Source organism: Rhinopithecus roxellana, chromosome 5, assembly GCF_007565055.1.
Source record: "Rhinopithecus roxellana isolate Shanxi Qingling chromosome 5, ASM756505v1, whole genome shotgun sequence".
Lineage (NCBI taxonomy): Eukaryota > Metazoa > Chordata > Mammalia > Primates > Cercopithecidae > Rhinopithecus > Rhinopithecus roxellana.
Genome location: NC_044553.1, coordinates 134,639,369 through 134,657,278, shown reverse-complemented (window position 1 = coordinate 134,657,278; position 17,910 = coordinate 134,639,369). Strand labels below are relative to the sequence as shown.

Genomic DNA, 17,910 nt, shown 5'->3' with positions numbered 1-17,910 from the left:
GTGACCCACTGTCCCAATGTGCCTGGAGTGGAGGAGTTTCCTGGGACAAAGAAACATCCCAGGATGGTTGGTCACCCGGCACAGCCAGGGGGACTGCAGGCGTCCTGCCAGAGAGCTGGCATGCTCACAGTGCCCAGGGGAGCTACACCAAACCTCTGGTGGTGCAAGGGTGGTGTGAGGGCACCCCTCCTGTGGCACTGGCACACCAGCCCTGCAGTATGATGCTGAGTGCAGGGAAAGGAAGCCAGGAAGGATGAGGCGGGCCACCCCGCTGAGCTTCCTCTCTTTGGGGCTCCCCTGCCTACTTACTCAGCTGCTGGGCCTTTCTGTGCTTGGCAAAGATGGGTCTGGGCCTCTGCCCATCCTGCCCTGATCCTCCCCCTCTGGAGTGCTCTCAGATGGAGCCAGGCTCCTGAGCTCCTCACAGGCTCACCTGGCCTGGACCTGCCCTTCAGGGAGAGGGGGAAGGCAGGAGGCAGGAGAGGGTTCTGGGGAGGATGATATGGTCCCCGCTTTTCTCTGTGCCAGCGCGTTCCTGTCTACAGGCCCTGGAGTCACCATGGCTGGCTGAACCCACTGGGTGAGTGAGCTCTGAGGTAGGGTCAGGAAGTAGCATGGGACTCCCAGGGGAGGAGAAGAGGAGGAGGACAGGTGGACACTGGCACAGTGGGTGACAGGCAGGGGGCTAGGCCCCAAGGGGTGGGGTGCCCAGGAAGCATGTGAGCTCTAGCCGCTGCTCTCCTGTGGGTCCGCCCTGGCTGAAAGCTGAGTGGGAACTGTGGCAGGTATGGGGCCTCTTGAGGGGCCCCAGAGAATCTCAGAGCAGGCAGGGCCTCTGGAAGAAAGATGCTGCTTTCCCTTGCATACCTGCCCTCTGCAGAAGGAAAACCTCCGGGTGGTACCCAGCCTGAGCACTGCCCACCCAGGCCGCGGAGCGGGGAGGAGGCAAGGGAGTTAGGAAACGCACACGCTGCCTCTTGGTGGCTCAGTGGAGGGGAGGGGGCACTTGCTCCAGTGGTCTCCACTCCTGAAGGGAGTCAGCCCTGGCCCAGGCCTCCGCACCGCCCATGGAGAAGGAAAGACATACCAAAGAAAAAGCCAGTTACAGATGAGCCCCGCACCCCTGCCCCCCCATCCCCGTCCCCCGCCCCACTGCACCCGAGAGTCTGCACACAGCCAGGAGGTGAGAAACCCCTGCCTCTGGGACAGCTCAGAGCCATGATACAGGAGTTGAAGGTGGAGGCTGGTGGCTGTGGAGGTCTCCACCTCGGTCTGTCCATTTGTCCTTCTGTAGGTGGGTATTGGTCCGTGTGCAGGGCCATCAGACCTTGGCCTCCAGCATCTCCAGGAACAGTTTGTGCATGGGCACTTTGCCCTGCAGTTTGACGCTATAGAAGTGCTGCACGGCCTTGGCAGCCGTCTGCCGCAGCAGGGGCAGCGTCAGCAGCAGCTTGCCCGTCCTCCGGGGCTCCTCGTGGCGCTGGCTCAGCTCGTAGTCCTGCAGCGCCTCGTGCAGTAGGTCCTGCAGCTTCTGGACGGCCTCCAGATCCTCGATGTACATGGAATCTGCAGGCACAAGGACGAGCATTAGCAGGCTTGGCTGGGGAGTGCTGCCTGGCGTGGGTGCCATCTTGGGGTCCAGGAGGCAGCATGGAGGCAGGCAGGGGTATCTTCAGAACCCTCGCTTCACAGAGAGCCAATCTGAGGCTCAGAGAGGTTAAGTGCCAGTCGGAGGTCACAGAAGCTAATGACAGAGCTGGGGCTCAAACCCAGGGAGAGATTGGCATCTACAGAGGACATTTCTCAAGAGGTCACCAGGGGGTGGCAGCAGAGACACTGGAGCCAGACTGTTGAAATCCTGTGTACCTTACTGGAAGGCTGTGTGACTTTAGGCAAGTTATTAACTTCTCTGTGCCTCATTTTCCTCACTTGTAAAATGGGATAATAGCCATGCCTACCTCAAGGGCTTAAAGGAGTTAAACAGGTCACGGGTTCACAAGTCAGTACCCTGGTAGCAGTATCACCCTTACCACCGCCCCTAGCCCCATCACTGCTAACACCGTGACAACCACTGCAGCTGCCGCTGCCACCAGCTCCCCAAGTCTTCAGTGCAATCGCTAACCTGACAAAATTCTGTTTATAGGACACAGAATACAGACACAGATAATAGGGGCCGAGCTCCATGTCAGGGTGCCCCGTGGTGGCAGCATAGGGCACAGTGATGGAGGGAGCTGTTGGGAGTTCTCTAAAATCTTGGGAAAGGTTTTGAACTTAGGCCATGACCTAGGGGTTCAAACAAAATTTACCTATATCCCAGCACAGCAGGGAGGCACCTGCTGATGGTCGCGTGACAGCTGGGTCTGAGCCGGCTAAAAAACACGGGAGTGAGGACTCACAGGGTTGTGGTGAGGGTGACTGAAGCAGCACATTGCCCAGAGCTTGGTCAGCACCTAATCAGTGTCAGGTAGTGTTATTCCTGTGGGGACTCAGGCTGGGGTGAGTGTCCTTGCAGGGCTGGGTCTTCACTGGCCCCACATCCAAGCCTCCTCCACGTTTTTCTGCTCCCTGCTACCAAGGCAGTGAGCACTCCTTCCTCATCAGGTGGGAGATGAAGCAAGGCTCCATTCCTACACTCTCGGCCACTTACAGAGTGTGTACCTAACATGGCTGCGCCCTGCCATCTGGGCTCCTGTCTCCTGCCAGCTCCCTCTCCCGCCCTCTCCATCCACCCCCCACTCTCCCCAAGGAGGCCAAAATTGGCAGCTGCCTTCGACCAAAAATGAAATAAAATAACATTGCAAGATTAATTTCTTTGCAATCCATCAGCAGGTCTGTATTGATGGCATTGATAAACTGTTAATTACAAAATCAATGGCTATGAATTTTTCCTGCTGTCAGGGAGCTTTGGGGATGGCTGGGATGTGGGGTAAACGGCAGCCAGCAGGCTCCAAGGGGGCCGTGGTGTGGGGTCACAGTCTGCCTCTGATGTGCTTGGGCACTTCTGCCCAGCGTCAGCCCCCTGAGCTACTGGACCCACACCTGAATCATCCCGTGCACTCAGCCTCAGCAGTGGCAGCCATGGTGGCCCTGGGGACTGCGGCTAGGACACCTCAATTGTCTCCTGGCACCCATCCCTCCTCCAGCCAACACATTTTCTCTCTCATGCCTGGGTGATCTTTCTCCCTCAAGGCTGGGGAGGGTCACTCCTGCACAACGCTTCCTGTCTCCCTGTACTGACCCCATCACAATCCAATCTCTCCACAGCCCTTGAGCTTCTGGTCTGACCCCAGCCTGCTTTTCTAGCCTCTCCCCCAAACTGGCCTGTTCTTTCCCCATTTCCCGCCTGGAGCTAATGGCCCCACTACAGAAGTTTACCCTCCCTCTTCCCATCCTACCGAATCATCTCTTGCTTTAAGACCCCACTCAGCTTCTGCCTCCCCAGCTGAAAACAATTTACTCTTTCCTCCTTGATCCCTTTTCATGATCCTCTCTTATGCCAGGAATCACTGGCTCTTTCTGCCACATCTGAGTTCATGTCTTATCTCCCTTGGAAGCAGGGGCTACCTCCAACTGGCTCCTCTTCCCCAGGCCACTCACTATGCCCCGCAGAGCCCAACAGAAACACAGTGAGCTAGGAGGGATCTGTGCCAAGCACGGTGGCCACGGCCTTATGTGCGTCACTGCATATTCTTCACAATGAGCTGCTGTTCTCCCCATTTCACGGATGAGGAAACTGAGGCTTTCAAAGGTCAGGTTGCCAGACACTCAGCCAGCAGGTGGCAGAGGCAGGAACCCAGGTCTCACTGACCCTGAAGGACACGTTTTAAACCCAGCCTGCTCAAAGTGTGGTACACAGACTGGCTCCTGCCTGCCCTCTGGATGTTACTGGTCTGTGATAAGAAACTGAGAGTAAGCATTTAGAAACTTTACAGCACTTTGCAAGGATAATTTATATTTATGTCTGTTATATGTAAAAATGTAAACATTTGGCTCATGTTTTGTACATCTGGTTTTTAATTTCATTTTTCTAATAATTTATTTCTGTTGTATTTTACAAAGTGATCTATCCATAATGGATTGAACATTTTGAAACGTCTAAAAATGGGTCCTTCATCACAGGTACTTTGGCAAGCGCTCCTTTAAATCATTACTTTATTTTATTTATTTATTTATTTCTGAGAAAGGGTCTCACTCTGTTGCCTAGGTGGGAAAACCATTACTTAAAAAAAAAAAAACACTAGCCAGCCTTTCTGAATATCTACTTGGTAGCCACAGGGCCTCATGCTCAATCCCTCCGTGCTGGGAAGGAAGCATTCCCCTCATCAAGGCCTGCGGCTCTCTGGAATAAGCAATGTCTGCCCCCTCTTGGGGGTCAGCCGAGGCCCTGAACATCACAGACTCCTCCTCCACCTCCAGCTTCTCATCCTGTGCGCCAGCTGCAGGATGGCTCTCTACGTGTCACTGGGGCAAGAAGTCCGGAGACCTGAAACCTCATACCATGTGACAAAGTGCACTCAGGCAAAGTCTGATGCCAACAGAAGCTCCTGATAGACTCATATTGACAAACCACCACGGGTCCTCAGGTGGGGGTGTGTGTGTGTGTGTGTATACACATGTATGTGGGTGCATATGTGGGTACGTGCATGCACATTATGTGTGTTCACATGTGTGTGTACGTGTGGGTGTCTAGGCATGTGCATGTGTTTGTATGTATACATGTGCATGTGTGTATGTGTGCAGGTCCATGTGAGATCAAGGGAAGAGCAGCTGAAAGCTGGTGTGGTGTGGTCCAGTACTGAGGACCAAGTAAGAGTGGAGGAGACACCACCTCTTTATTTGCCTCTCCCAACACAGCCAAGATTGAGCTCTGTGTCTGATATAAGTAAGGAGAGCCCAGAATAGAGGACTTGAGCTCTAAGGCCTGGGCAGCCTTCCTGTACCTGGCTTTGTGCACCTTGCTTCCTCTGCTTTAACTGCTTTTGCTCCTCCTCCACCCGTTGGAACCCCCAAGCCCTCAGCAATGCCTGGTTCAAATGCTCCCCTCTGTGTAGGTGAAGCACAGGACTGTGATGCTATTCTGTATGATACGTCATTGTAGAAACATGTTATTATGCATTTGTCAAAACCTATAGAACAATACAACACAGTCGACTGGGTGCAATGACTCATGCCTGTAATCTCAGCACTTTGGGAGGCTGAGGCAGGTGGATCACCTGAGGTCGGGAGTTTGAGACCAGCCTGACCAACATGGAGAAACCCCGTCTCTACTAAAAATATAAAAATTAGCCAGGCATGGTGGCACGTGCTACTCGGGAGGCTGAGGCAGGAGAATGATTTGAACCCAGGAGACAGAGGTTGCAGTGAGCCGAGAACACACCATTGCACTCCAGCCAGGGCAACAAAAGCGAAACTCCGTCTTAAAGAAAAAAAAAAAAAGAACAATACAACACAAAGAGTGAACCCTGATGGAAATTATGGGCTTTACTTAATAATATGTCAATATTGGGTCACTATTTGTAACACATTACTGCATTAATGCAAGATATTAATAATTGAGGAAACTATTGGGGAAGGAGGACTTGGATGAGGTGGGTGTCTGGAACTTTACGTACTATCTGCTCAATTATTCTGCAAACTGGCCGGGTGTGGTGGCTAACATCTGTAGTCCCAGCACTTTGGGAGGCCAAGGCAGGTGGATCACCTAAGGTTAGGAGTTTGAGACAAATCTGGCCAACATGGTGAAACTGTCTCTCTCTTAAAATTACAAAAATTAGCTAGGCATGGTGGCAGGTTCCCGTAATCCCAGCTACTCAGGAGGCTGAGGCAGGAGAATCGCTTGAACCCAGGAGGCAGAAGTTGCAGTGGGCGGAGATTGTACCACTGCACTCCAACCTGGGCAACAAGAGCAAAACTGTCTCCAAAAAAAAAAAAAAAAAAAAAAAAAGTTATTCTGTAAATCTAACACTATACTTTAAGAAAACAGCATTAGGATTCTCTAACAAAGAATACACTACAATTTTGTAATTCAATGTGTAAATATTCTCTGTGGACGTATGTAAAATTTTTATTATTAGTTTGCATTCATTTATTATTAATAAAAGATTTGAACTAAAAAAGTGACATCTTTTTCTGTATTAGATCAGGTTCCCTGGGAGCAGAGCCTGAGGCAGGGGTTTAGGTACAGACATTTTGGAGGGCATGTGTTCAGGAGAAAGGAAGTGGAGAGGCAGGAAGCACAGAAAAGAGGAAAGCAAGGCAAAGATGGGACCTTGGCTTAGCCTGATCCCATGCAGGGCTCTGATCTGGACTTTTGTTCCCATGTGGGTCCACCATTGCCTGGTGGTGCCAAGGAAAGGGCCACATAACCCTCTGGGCAAGGCAGAGGAGGGCAGGCCCTGCAAAGGGGTACCTGTGAGCTGTTAGCAGCTGGGGGATGGATCCACTAACCCAGTAAAAGGGATCCAAGTGGGTCGTCAACAGCACCCCCTGCATGCGCCATGAAGCCATGTGCCAGGGCAACCAACTGTCCCAGTTTGCCAGGGACTGACGAGATTCCTGGGATATGGGACTTTCAGTTAAAGCAGGACAGTATTGAGCAAACCAGTTGGTTACCCTGTGTGTACTGTCTACATCTGGGAGCCAGTTCTCCCTCTTCCATATGCTAATAACACTTTGGGTCCTCTGTCATTAATAATAATGATAATAATTAATATTTATTGAACATTTCCTCTGGGCCAGGCACCGGGCTGAGTGCTTTATTGTCAGTCGATCTTAAATACTCACAAAAGCACTAGGGGACAGACGTGGTGGCTCACATCTGCCAAGGCGGGTGGATCATTTGAGGCCAGGAGTTTGAGACCACCAGGGCAATATAGTGAAACCCTGTCTCTACTAAAAATACAAAAATGAGCTGGGTGTGGTGGTGCCTGCATGTAGTCCCAGCTACTCAGAAGGCTGAGGCACAAGAATCGCTTGAACCCGGGAGGCAGAGGTTGCAGTGAGCCGAGATTGCATCACTGCACTCCAGCCTGGGTGACAGAGCGAGACTCTGTCTCAAAAAAAAAAAAAAAAAAAAAAAAAAAAAAAAAAAAAAAGTGCTTGGAAGAGGTGCTCAGAATATCCTCATCGAACACACAAGGACACTGAGTTGCCCAAGGTCATACTGCTAGGAAATATCAGAGATAGAATTTGAACTTGGGTCTATCTGACCCAGACCGGGGTGGTTAACTCAGCCACACACTGCTCTGCAGCAGAATTATGTGTGTGATTCCTGACAGGTGCTCTCTTTAGGGAGGGTACCCTGTATTTATCCTTCTCCTGCAGCCCCCTGGCACCCAGCACCATTCCCTGAATAGTGTGGCAGCTCTCCCAGTGCGCATAATGGTTCCATTCAAGTTCACTTACTGGAATTCCCCAGTGTCTGCCTTTCTCTTCAGATAATCTAGCCAGAAGCTGGTGGATGCTAATGAAATGGAGTGAGTCCTCCTCTGTAACTCCAGCTTAAACCACTCAGTTGGGAAGGTTTTATCCTGTGTTCAAGCAATTTGACTGAAAGATTCAAGGAGTGGGTATAGGTTCAGGTTGATTTTGGAATCAGAGGACCTTAGTTTGACTCTTAACTCTGACACTTTTTAACTGTGTGACCCTGGGTAATTTTCTTTACTTTTCCAGGTCTCGGTTTCCACATCTGTAAAATGGGGTTGCAACAATAAGAATTTTACTCTCAGATTGTTTGTAAGAATTCAATAAACTCCTAGCGAATTTAATAAGTTGACACTGAGTGTGGTGGCTCACCACCTGTAATGCCAACACTTTGGGAGGCTGAGGTGAGAGGATTGCTTGAGTCCAGGAGTTTGGGACCAGCCTGGGCAACATAGTGAGACCCCATCTCAATAAAAAATAGAAATAAGAATTAGCTGGAGTAATGGCACATGCCTGTAGTCCCAGCTACTCAGGAGGCTGAGGTGGGAGGATGGCTTGAGCCCAAAGTTTGAGACTGCAGTGAGCTAGGATCAAGCCACAGCACTCCTACCTGGGCGACAGAACAAGACCTCATCTATAATAAACAAATAAATAAATAATTGAGTGCTTTGTATGTGCCAAGCATGTTGCAAGCAATATAATTATGTATAAAGAAATCCTGTCAATAGCCATGTAGAGTAGGGACTGTTTGCTGCCCTCCTTCTACTGATGAAGAAACTGAGGCACAGAGTGAAGCAACTTGCCCAATTGGTAGACACGGGATTTGCTCCTTAGCAATGTGGCCTCAGAACCCATGTCCTTAGTCAGTGTGCCAGTCTGGATGTCTGAGGCTTAGGAAATGCTCAGCCAGTGCCAGCCTTCATCACCAGCTTTTTATCTGCAGGCCACCCCTCGGACAATCTTCGGTGATAAAAAGTTTCAGTGTTTTCTTTTCATCTCTATCCGAGGCAGTCAGTCCTGCCCACAGGCCCCAGAGATGGGCTCACTAGGCCCATGCAGACCCCTAAAATCTCCCCCTCCAGGCCCCGCTGCCGCCCTTACCGGAGTTGGCGAGGGCCAGGGCCTTGAGCGTCACAAACTCCTCCTTTTCCACCTTGAGCTTCTTGTACCTGCGCACCAGCTGCAGGATGGCCCGGTAGAGCTCCAGCAGCCCCGCGAGGCGGGAGTGCTCCTCATCCATGATGTAGTCCTCAGCGTACACCAGCTTGTCGTCATAGGGCAGCGAGCGGTACACGATGCCCAGGATGAGGATCTCCATCCAGGCACTCTGCAGCAGGCTCATCTGGTCCCCCAGGGAGAGGTTCGAGAAGCCTGAGGGAAGAGGGGACACAGAGGGCAGTGGCAGGTCAGAAGGGTGGACCAGGGGCCTCCCTGGGGCTCGCTAGGGGGCAGAGGTTGCAGGGTGTGGCTGTGTCCCTGGCACCCCTGGATCCTGTCCCCGGGCCTTCCTTGTGTGGTGTAAGACTCACTGTCCTCCCCTTGGGGAATGTGTCAGACTTGGAATTCACGGAAAAGACTGAAATAAGAAGAACTCAGTCAATGTTGACAGTTGTTACCATTATTATTGTTAGTTCTATGGTATTTTCCAAACGTCTGTAGAGGCTTTTTGATTAATTCAATGCATTTGTAGTTAAAGGAGTGACTGAGTACATACTGGAACCAGGAAGCAGCATTACGTGCTCTCGGCCACTCTGGGGAGTTTCCAGGGCCCACTCTCTGCTCAAACCAGGGGAGGCTTTCGTGTTTGAAAATGACACCTGATCCTTGATGCAGCCTCAGCTGTGCAGAGACCCACAGGCCTTACCAAGAATGAGGACACAGCTGTTCAAAGCCACAGGGGAAGGCCCCAGTGACCACAGCCTGGGGCTGCTAAGAGATCAAGAGTCCCCAGGGTCAGGGGCACTTTCTCACAGGACAGCCTGTCCTCCCAGGGTCAGAGCGCCCCTTCCCGGGCCATCATTCTCTGCTTCACGATGACCCAGCAGTCCTGTTCTGGGAGCTTGGAATCAAGGGAGTTCCCTGCTCCCTGCTATTGAGGAGGCTGATTCCACAGTGAAAATGAAGTTGGGCATGGAGAAGGCTCCAGAATTGCCACACTGTCTTGTCCAGTGAGCTGTGGGTATTGCCTGGGTTGAACGCTGACTCCCATTTACTAGCTGTAGGCTGACCTTGTGAAAACCATGCAACTTCTCCAAACCTTAGTTTCCTCATTTAGGAAATGGTTTTATAGTAAGGTCGACTTCAGAGAGTTGCTGTGAGGTCTAATTGAGACGATGATTCCAGAACAAACTAAGTGTTTACCGAGCTATTATTACTAATGATGAGATGAGAGTCCTCATCTGCAAAACAATGATAATATACTGGAATTGCATTATATACGCACTTAAATTAGGCAAAGTCAATTAACATCTTGGTTTATAGGAGAGTAAGAGAGAGTAAGTAAATAAGTCGGCTGATTTTCAAACATCTTAACCACCAAACACAAGGCAGTAACTTCACTGGAGATTCAAACAGAAACTCAGTGATTGGTTCTAACATGGACATGCTGGATTTATTCAAAGGATTGTTGCACCATGCACTATGGGTAACAGACATGAAGGGATTTTTTTCAGGGTTAGTTTTGCCTAGGAAGGACTTTCTACTTCATTTGCTGACTTAGACCCCATCCCTGACTGGAAGCCCCTTTCTGATGTGGGGTGCTGTGGGGGTGAAAAGAGAAGATGCATGTAAAGTGCTGGGCACCTCTCCCGGCGCCATCAGCACTCAACATGCTAGGGTGCTGGTAATGGCTGTGGCTGTTGTTACTATTAATATTATTGTTGTTGTTGGACACCATTGGCATCACTCACTTCTCCTCTCTAGACTTGTCTGGAGGTCTGGGTGGTCCTGAGCTTCTGGATCACCCAGCTCTTTGGCTTGTGTGGTCTACCCTATCCATCTGCTGTCCTCTGTCTTCAAATGCCACTTCTTCCCTGGCTTCCACACAGGGCATGGCAGTTGAACCTTAGTGGGCACTCCTGGAGCTGAAGGCCCCCAACTTGGCAGGCCACCCTTACCCTGTGAGCATTCTCCAAGTGAATTGTCACAGTGCTCAAGACCGACGGCTCAGATCACCACTGGCTAACAGAATCCGTGGGTGATCAACCAAATAGCAGGAGTGATTACACCGACCGACACGGGCAAGCTTTGATTGATGCACCTTCTCAGGGGAGAGGCTGTGACAGGGGGTCAGGGTGTGTGTGTGTGTGTGTGTGTGTTTGTGTGGTTGTCCAGATTCCCTGCATGGGAGAGGGTGTGTGGCTGCCTGTGGTGGCCGGGGGAGCTGGGAGGTAATAAAAGATAGATAGAAATGGACATCCAATTTCCCTTATCAGGTCTCTGAGTAGGAGAGAGGCCTTGGGCAACATTAATTAACAGATACCAATCAGCCAGCACGGGAGAGTGTGTGGGGGGAGTGTTGGACAGCTCTGGGGAGGGGGTCTAAAAGCAGACAGACTGGAAGGGAGATGGAGGAGGAGGGCAGGAGCAAAATTAGCAGACAGCTGAATTGGAAGGTGGCAGAGAGAGAGGATGAGGTAAGGACTAGGCTTCTGGAAACGCAGGGGAAAAGTCCCCTGTGCAGTGAATCATGCACGTACAATCATTAGGATGTTACTAGAATGCTTTCCTGCCCTTTGAGACATTCAGCAAAAACTTACTGAGCACCTACTAAGTGCCAGGCCTGTGCTAGGCACCGGGGACAGAATGGTATGCTCAGTCCAGAACTGCTCCCTGCCTTCAAGGGCTTACAGTGAAGGGGAAGACACACACCAAGGGGTACAAATCAGCACAGAGTTAGAATATGAGAAGAGCTACAGCAAATGCAGGGCTCTGAGAGCAGTGTAACTGGGGAAGGTGGTCCAAACAAGAGTCTAGGGAAGGCTTTGTGGAAGGGGAGCCTTGAGGGCTGAGCTCTCCAGTGGGGTGGCGAGGGCACCTTTGATGAGGCACATGCCCAGATGCCCCTGGTTGGCCCATCCCAGCTCTGAGTTCCCAGGATGCACAGACACTGAGCTCTTCCTTCCCCTACCCCCACGGCTAAGCACAGCAAAGAAGCTGCCTGACAAACCTTTGCAGCTAAAAGGACAGAGAGAATGGGCAAATGCCATGGGCTTTGACTCCCAGGAGACAAAAAAATGTGTCCACGGTACTTGGTTAGACACTCTGAGATCTTTGGACCCAGATTCAGGGCTAGCTGCCTTTGCCTATCTTGTAGGAGTCAGGCTCTGCCCTTCGGTGGTGGGAGGGAGACCGGACTTGGAAAGTTTTGTGCCGCCATGGGAGGATGTACCCGGGAGGCCTGTTCCCAAACCTCTGCTAGGCTGCTTTGAGTTCTGGACTCAGTCCCTGATCGCTCTCTTCCTCCCTGAACATTTTCAAAAAGCCCTGAAAATAGCTTTGATCATCTAAATGTATACTCCAAAGTGCTGAATGGTGGTAATATAGCCTTCCTCATTTTGTGCAAGGAAGGGAGGGGGAGATATTTGATATCTTTTAACATCTGAAATAGTTCAAATATTTTCTAATATTTGCAAAAAGAAACACCAGAAGGAAAATTGAGAAAGAAAAAATGGTGACTTCCAGGAGGTTGGAGTGGGAGGGGACAGAGACAGAGGTGAGACTTCTGTTATATACATTTGTGTCTACATTTGGCTTCTGAACCCTGTCAGTGACTAAGATGCTTAAAAATAAAAGTCATACATATAATTAAATTAAAAATAAAATAAAAGGCATGCTCCCTTCAACCTAGCAATTCTACTGCTAGAAATTTCTCCTAGTGGCCAGGCACGGTGGCTTATGCCTGTAATCCCAAACTTTGGGGGCCAAGGTGGGAGAATCACGTGAGCCCAGGAGTGTAAGACCAGCCTGGGCAACATGGCGAAACCCCATCTCTACAAATAATTTAACAATTAGCTGGACATGGTGGTGCATGCCTGTGATCTCAGCTACTCGGGAGGCTATGGCGGGAGGATTGCTTGAACCCAGGTGGTCAAAGCTCCAGTAAGCCAAGATCACGCCACTGCATTCCAGCCTGGATGACAAAGCAAGATCCTAGCTCAAAAAGAAAAAAAAAAAAAAGAAATTTCTCCTAGAAAGAAAAATATGAATAAAGACATAAAGATAAATGTAAAAGGGTATTAGATCACTGCTTGAAATTATTCAAAATAGAAAAAAAAGGTAACTAACGTAATACATGTGATTATTATATAAATGTAATTTTTAGTTAAACGAATGTGCCAAATAAGGTAGAACTCTGTGTGGACGTGGAAAGATACCCAAGGGGGCAAAAAGGGTATAATCATATGAGCACAGAGATCAGATTCCTAACTCTGCTGCTCACGCTGCCTCTCAGTGCCTCAGTTTCCTCTTCTGTAAAATGGGAATAATAACAGCACTCACCTCATGGGGTTGTTCAGATTAAATGAGCTGACATGTGGAACACTTAGAACCCTGCTTAGCGCAGGTAAGTGCTATTATTTTGTATAATTAAATGGAAAAAGCAGGTGTAAAGCAGTGTTAGGGTATAAGCCCACGGACTGAGGGACATACACACGCCCCGCCCCCACACCCCCCCCCACACAGTGGTTGTATCTGCCAGGAAATTCCCAGGAGGAAGCATAGGATGGGGAATATGGAACTCTTAATTTCGACCCATCTGTCCCATCTGACATCTTTACTAGAACCACAAATTCTTTTATTTAAAATCAGAAGGAGCCCAGGCACTCCTCCCTGCCCTTCAGTAAAGCACCTTCCACCCCTGCCTCTCTCAGCTGGGCTGGGTCTCATGCTCAAGTTATGGGACCAAGAGGCCCCTGAAGAGGCTACCAGGACAGTCTGGGGGTAGCCTGTGCCCCGAGGAGTGCAGGGGTGTCCCTGTGCTGGGCTCACTGCAGGCGGCACTGCCCCCTTGAGGCTCTCGGGCCTGCCCAGAGCTCCTGGCTCCCTGGGCTCCCACTTGGAGCTCCGCTGCCCCAGGAAAATTGTTTTATCTGCACCAACTCATCTAATAACATTCAGGCTCTCCCCAAGCTTCCCATCCCCCTCCCTGTGATTTGGCATCAAAAGCTCCTAGAATTGAAGAAGAAGAAGAAGAAGAAGAAAAAAAGCACATAATTTGTGGCAAGTGGAGTTCATAATCTGTTAATTTATGATCGTTTCTGTCGACCTGGAGGGCCATTAGCAGAGGTAATAAAGGGAGATGTAATTATAGGATCTGGGGCCACTTCAGACACAGCTGCTGTCACTCGGCAGCTCATATTTCATTAAGCCGGACGGGGGCTACCTGGGAGCAGCGCCGCTGAGAGACTTTTGTGAGGAGGCCTCTGGGGATGCCCTGCACGTGGGAACGTGGGCAGGGAAGAGGTGGTGGAGACTCCCTGGGCAGGCTCTCCTGGCCGGCACAGGCATGAGGCTGCCCAGGGAGGCAGGATGGCAGGCTCGGGTCATTTGGAGGAGGCTGCAATTCATCAAGTGATTCCCCACTGCCTATTAAAGGCTGCTAGCTCTTGATCTCATGGAATAAGAGGTGGACGCTCTAAAGACTTGGGCTTGCCCTATGGGGAACCCAATACTTGGAACATTCAACTCAAGGTAAAAAACCTGCATTTGGGGTAGGACAATGTCAGACTGACTTGAACAATGGCTGGGATTCTGAGTGAACCAAGTTCCCCTTGGAAGTCAGCCTTGTTCCAAATGGGATCCTTGGGGCAAAATTAATTCCTTGTCTCAGCCACAATTTCTATCAGGGGACCTCATGTATAGTGACTTCTCAATATGTGCATGCAAAGCTAAGTGTGCAATGCCCTCTGTGTGCCAGGCTAGAAGACACTGAAGCATGAGATGTGGTACCTTGTGTTTAAGGACAGTGGCCTAAATTCTTCAGAGCTTTACTCCTGAGCAGCCTGGAGTGGCCAGTCCCCCTCTTTCTGTCTGTGCAGGAACCAGAATGGACAGAAGCCAACACAGGCCCAAGGGTGGGCTCCAGCTTGTATCCTCCCTACTCAACCAGCTCTCTCCCTCTCTCTCTCTCTCTCTCTCTCTCTCTCTCTCTCTCTCTCAGGGCTAGGGAGACTGTCAGATGCATTTTCCATCTAATCTGAGATGGGATAAAGTTGATTAGTTTAAAAATATCAGGCACCTGACCAGGTACAGTGGCTCACGCCTATAATCCCAGCACTTTGGGAGGCTGAGGCAGAACCTAGGAGGTGGAGATTGCAGTGAGCTGAGAACGTACCACTGCACTCCAGCCTGGGCAAGAAAGCGCAGACTCCATTTCAAAAAAAAAAAAAAAAAAAAATCAGGAACTTGATTGTGTCATTGCCCTTAGTAGGAGGTTTTCTTTTCTTTCTTTTTTTCTTTTTTTGAGATGGAGTCTCGCTCTGTCCCTGAGGCTGGAGTGCAGTGGCGTGATCTCGTCTCACTGCAAGCTCCGCCTCCTGGGTTCACGCCATTCTCCTGCCTCAGCCTCCTGAGTAGCTGGGACTACAGGTGCCCACCACCATGCCTGGCTAATTTTTCTATTTTTAGTAGAGATGGGGTTTCACCTGTGTTAGTCAGGATGGTCTCGATCTCCTGACCTTGTGATCTGTCCGCCTCGGCCTCCCAAAATGCTGGGATTGCAGGCATGAGCCATCGTGCCTGGCCAGTATGAGGTTTTCATGCAGTGGCAGGAGACTTCACTAATTAATTTTACCTTAAACACTGGAAGGTCAGGAGGCAAAGAATTCAGCATGCAGATTTATGCAAAATAGGCAAATTAGCATTTAAGATAGACAACTGAGCCCCTGTTTTTATTTTATTTTATTTTTTTTACCAAAAAGAATTCAGCTTTGGACAAGGATAAATGAAGCCATGAAAGGAGGCTTTTATTACTATTAGCAACTACAACAGCCCTGGTAAGCATCTCTGCCATTCACCCCGTGTGCACACTAAGTATGCTACATCCTCACGGCAATCCCGTGAGGGGCTCTATCGTGATTCCCATTTTACAGACAAGGACACTGAAGCTCTGAAAAATTCAGTATCTTGCACAAGGCCAGTAAGGACAGAGCTGAGATGAAAGCCCAGGCTGCCTGATTCAAAAGTCTATACCTTTAGCACCCACTCTGCTCTAGCCCTGCTGTCTTGGTTGGGCACAGATGGGAGATGGAGCTGGGAGGTGGAAAGGCACAGGGAAAAATGAGTGCAGGGGAGACATGGTCTCCTTGTCCTATCTACTTCCTCCGTGGTGTTGCAGGGGTAGCGTTCTGGAAGAACGAAGCATTGACCCAGGGGACCGCCAGGCGCCACTCATGAGCCATTGCTAGGATGCAGGATCTGTTCAACCTAGAACAGGAGTGTGGGGGTGGGGGCAGGGGTACCTGTACCCAATTTGGCCCTGGGTTAGTGGAGCAATCCAGGCTGAAGTGTCTTAAGCAGTGGCCTGACCCCACATCTGTGCTGAACCAGCACTGGGCAGATTCAAAAACTACTGAGTGTATAATCCCCGAGAAGTTGAGCTCCTTAGTAAGGGCGTACCAGCCCAGATCCCTGGTCAGAATGCCCAGGGGCCAGGGTAGTCCCTGCCAGCAGAGTCTCTGGGCCATCTGATATCTCTGTGCGTCCCTGTCCACAGGAAGGCTCCTTCCTGTAACCTGGGCGTGCAAGGTCTCACACGGAAGGACTTTTTCCCTCAATCAACTGTGAGCCTTGGGCCAGGCATGGTGGCTCACGCCTATAATCCCAGCACTTTGGGAGAAGGAGGTGGGCAGATCACTTGAGGTTAGGAGTTCGAGACCAGCTTGGCCAACATGGCAAAACCCTGTCTCTACTAAAAATACCAAAAAATTAGCTGGGCATGGTGGCGGGTGCCTGTAATCCCAGCTACTCCGGAGGCTGAGGCCCGAGAATCGCTTGAACCTGGGAGGCGAAGGTTGCAGTGAGCCGAGATCGCGCCATTACACTCCAGCCTGGGCAACAGGGCAAGACTCTCTCAAAACACAAACAAAAAAAACTGTGGGCCTTGGTATCCAAAGTCTAGGACACCTTTGCTGTATCATCTGCATGCTGTACTCACCTTTCAGAGCCACAACAAATCAAACACACATCTACAGACAGGAAGCTGACTTGTCCCATGTTCACGGTGAGGCATTACCAGAAAGATAAAAGGAGTTTCTACCACACTCTGAGTCAACCTTTTAGAGTCTTAAAGGAGTTGAGGAATAAACTGCACAGAGAAAAGCCCCCAATATGTATGTAATGTAGAATACGTGGGTGTTGTGTCTACAAAAATAAAAAAGCTCCTGCCATCTGCCTAGACCTAGAGAGGCTAAATGCAGGGTTTGGGTCCACACACAGCAAAGAGAAGTCCACACAGCCTGAAACATGTAACACACACTTTCCACACCAGAAAGGCCCTTAAAATCTCAGAAGCCAACCCAGAGACAGGCCTCCCTTAGAGAACAGAAGGATGGCAATAGTGGGCATGCAACCGACGCCAGCACATGCCAGACACTGTGCCAAACGCTCCACGAAACACAGAATCTCATTTCATGCTCACATCAAAGCTCACAAAGTGGGGGACTCTTGTATTCCCATTTGACAGACAGGTCAGGTGGCCTACCTAGGGTTACTCAGCTAGTAAGCAGGAGGCCCAGAATCAGAATCCCAATCTGATTGCCAAGCCCATGCTGTTCACTGCTCCATTCTGCTGCCTCCAATAGGAAGAGAGAGTCAGTCTTTCTTCTGTTGTTTTCCGGCCTTGTTCCAATAAGGTCTACAAGAAAACCCTACTGTTTGCCCTTTAAGGGCTCAAGGAACTTGTTCTTTGAATGTTACACTAATTGTAGATTCAAACATGACCCCACCTTGAATGATAACTAATTCTGACGAGCCTGCAGCAGTGTATAAGCCTCACTGGGCCTTCTAACTACCTGTTCCTCTCCAATGCTACAAGGAGAGAAGAGGAGCTCAGAGAAACAGGCCTGCCAGGATTTCACAGGCCTTCTGGGGTCCAGGATCTGGGCATCAGAAGCATAGCCATTGGGTAGGCTGCAGGGATGCTAGCTGAGTGTCCCTGGCCACACTCTTCCTGGTCCCACATGCTCACCTGGGATGTGCTTGGCCCAGCCAATGATGACCACAAGCTCTCGGTCTGCCAGGTCACAGAGAGTGGTCAGGGCCTTGATGTCCCCCTCAGGCATACCGGGGGGAGGCATGGCGTAGAGCTTGTCCGGCTCGGCCACCAGTAGGTATGAGACAATCTTGGTCACTGCAACAACCAAAGAGGGAAAGGTAAACGCTGGGAAAAGAGGAAAGGGGCCGGGATGGAGGCTCAGGTGGCTCAGGAAGCAAAGTCAGGTTCCTAAGAGCCCCAGGAAGGTCAAAGTGGCTGTAATCTCCCCTCCTGTT

At 50.3% G+C, this 17,910-nt stretch overlaps 1 protein-coding gene across 2 annotated transcripts in view; it reads right to left on the bottom strand.

The window, feature by feature from the left end:
* Nucleotides 1-1,164: 1,164 nt before the first annotated feature.
* ESRRB (estrogen related receptor beta) overlaps nucleotides 1,165-17,910 on the bottom strand; it is a 189,277-nt gene continuing 172,531 nt past the window's right edge. The window contains exons 5-7 of one of the 2 annotated variants that reach the window (XM_010382693.2): nucleotides 17,609-17,770; nucleotides 8,524-8,793; nucleotides 1,165-1,566 (exon numbers count right to left, since the gene is read on the bottom strand). In XM_010382693.2, the coding sequence (XP_010380995.1) occupies nucleotides 1,322-1,566; nucleotides 8,524-8,793; nucleotides 17,609-17,770 (677 nt within the window). In that variant the 3' untranslated portion in view covers nucleotides 1,165-1,321. The remainder of the gene's footprint in view (nucleotides 1,567-8,523; nucleotides 8,794-17,608; nucleotides 17,771-17,910) is intronic. The other variant, XM_030929726.1, reaches the window with a different exon arrangement.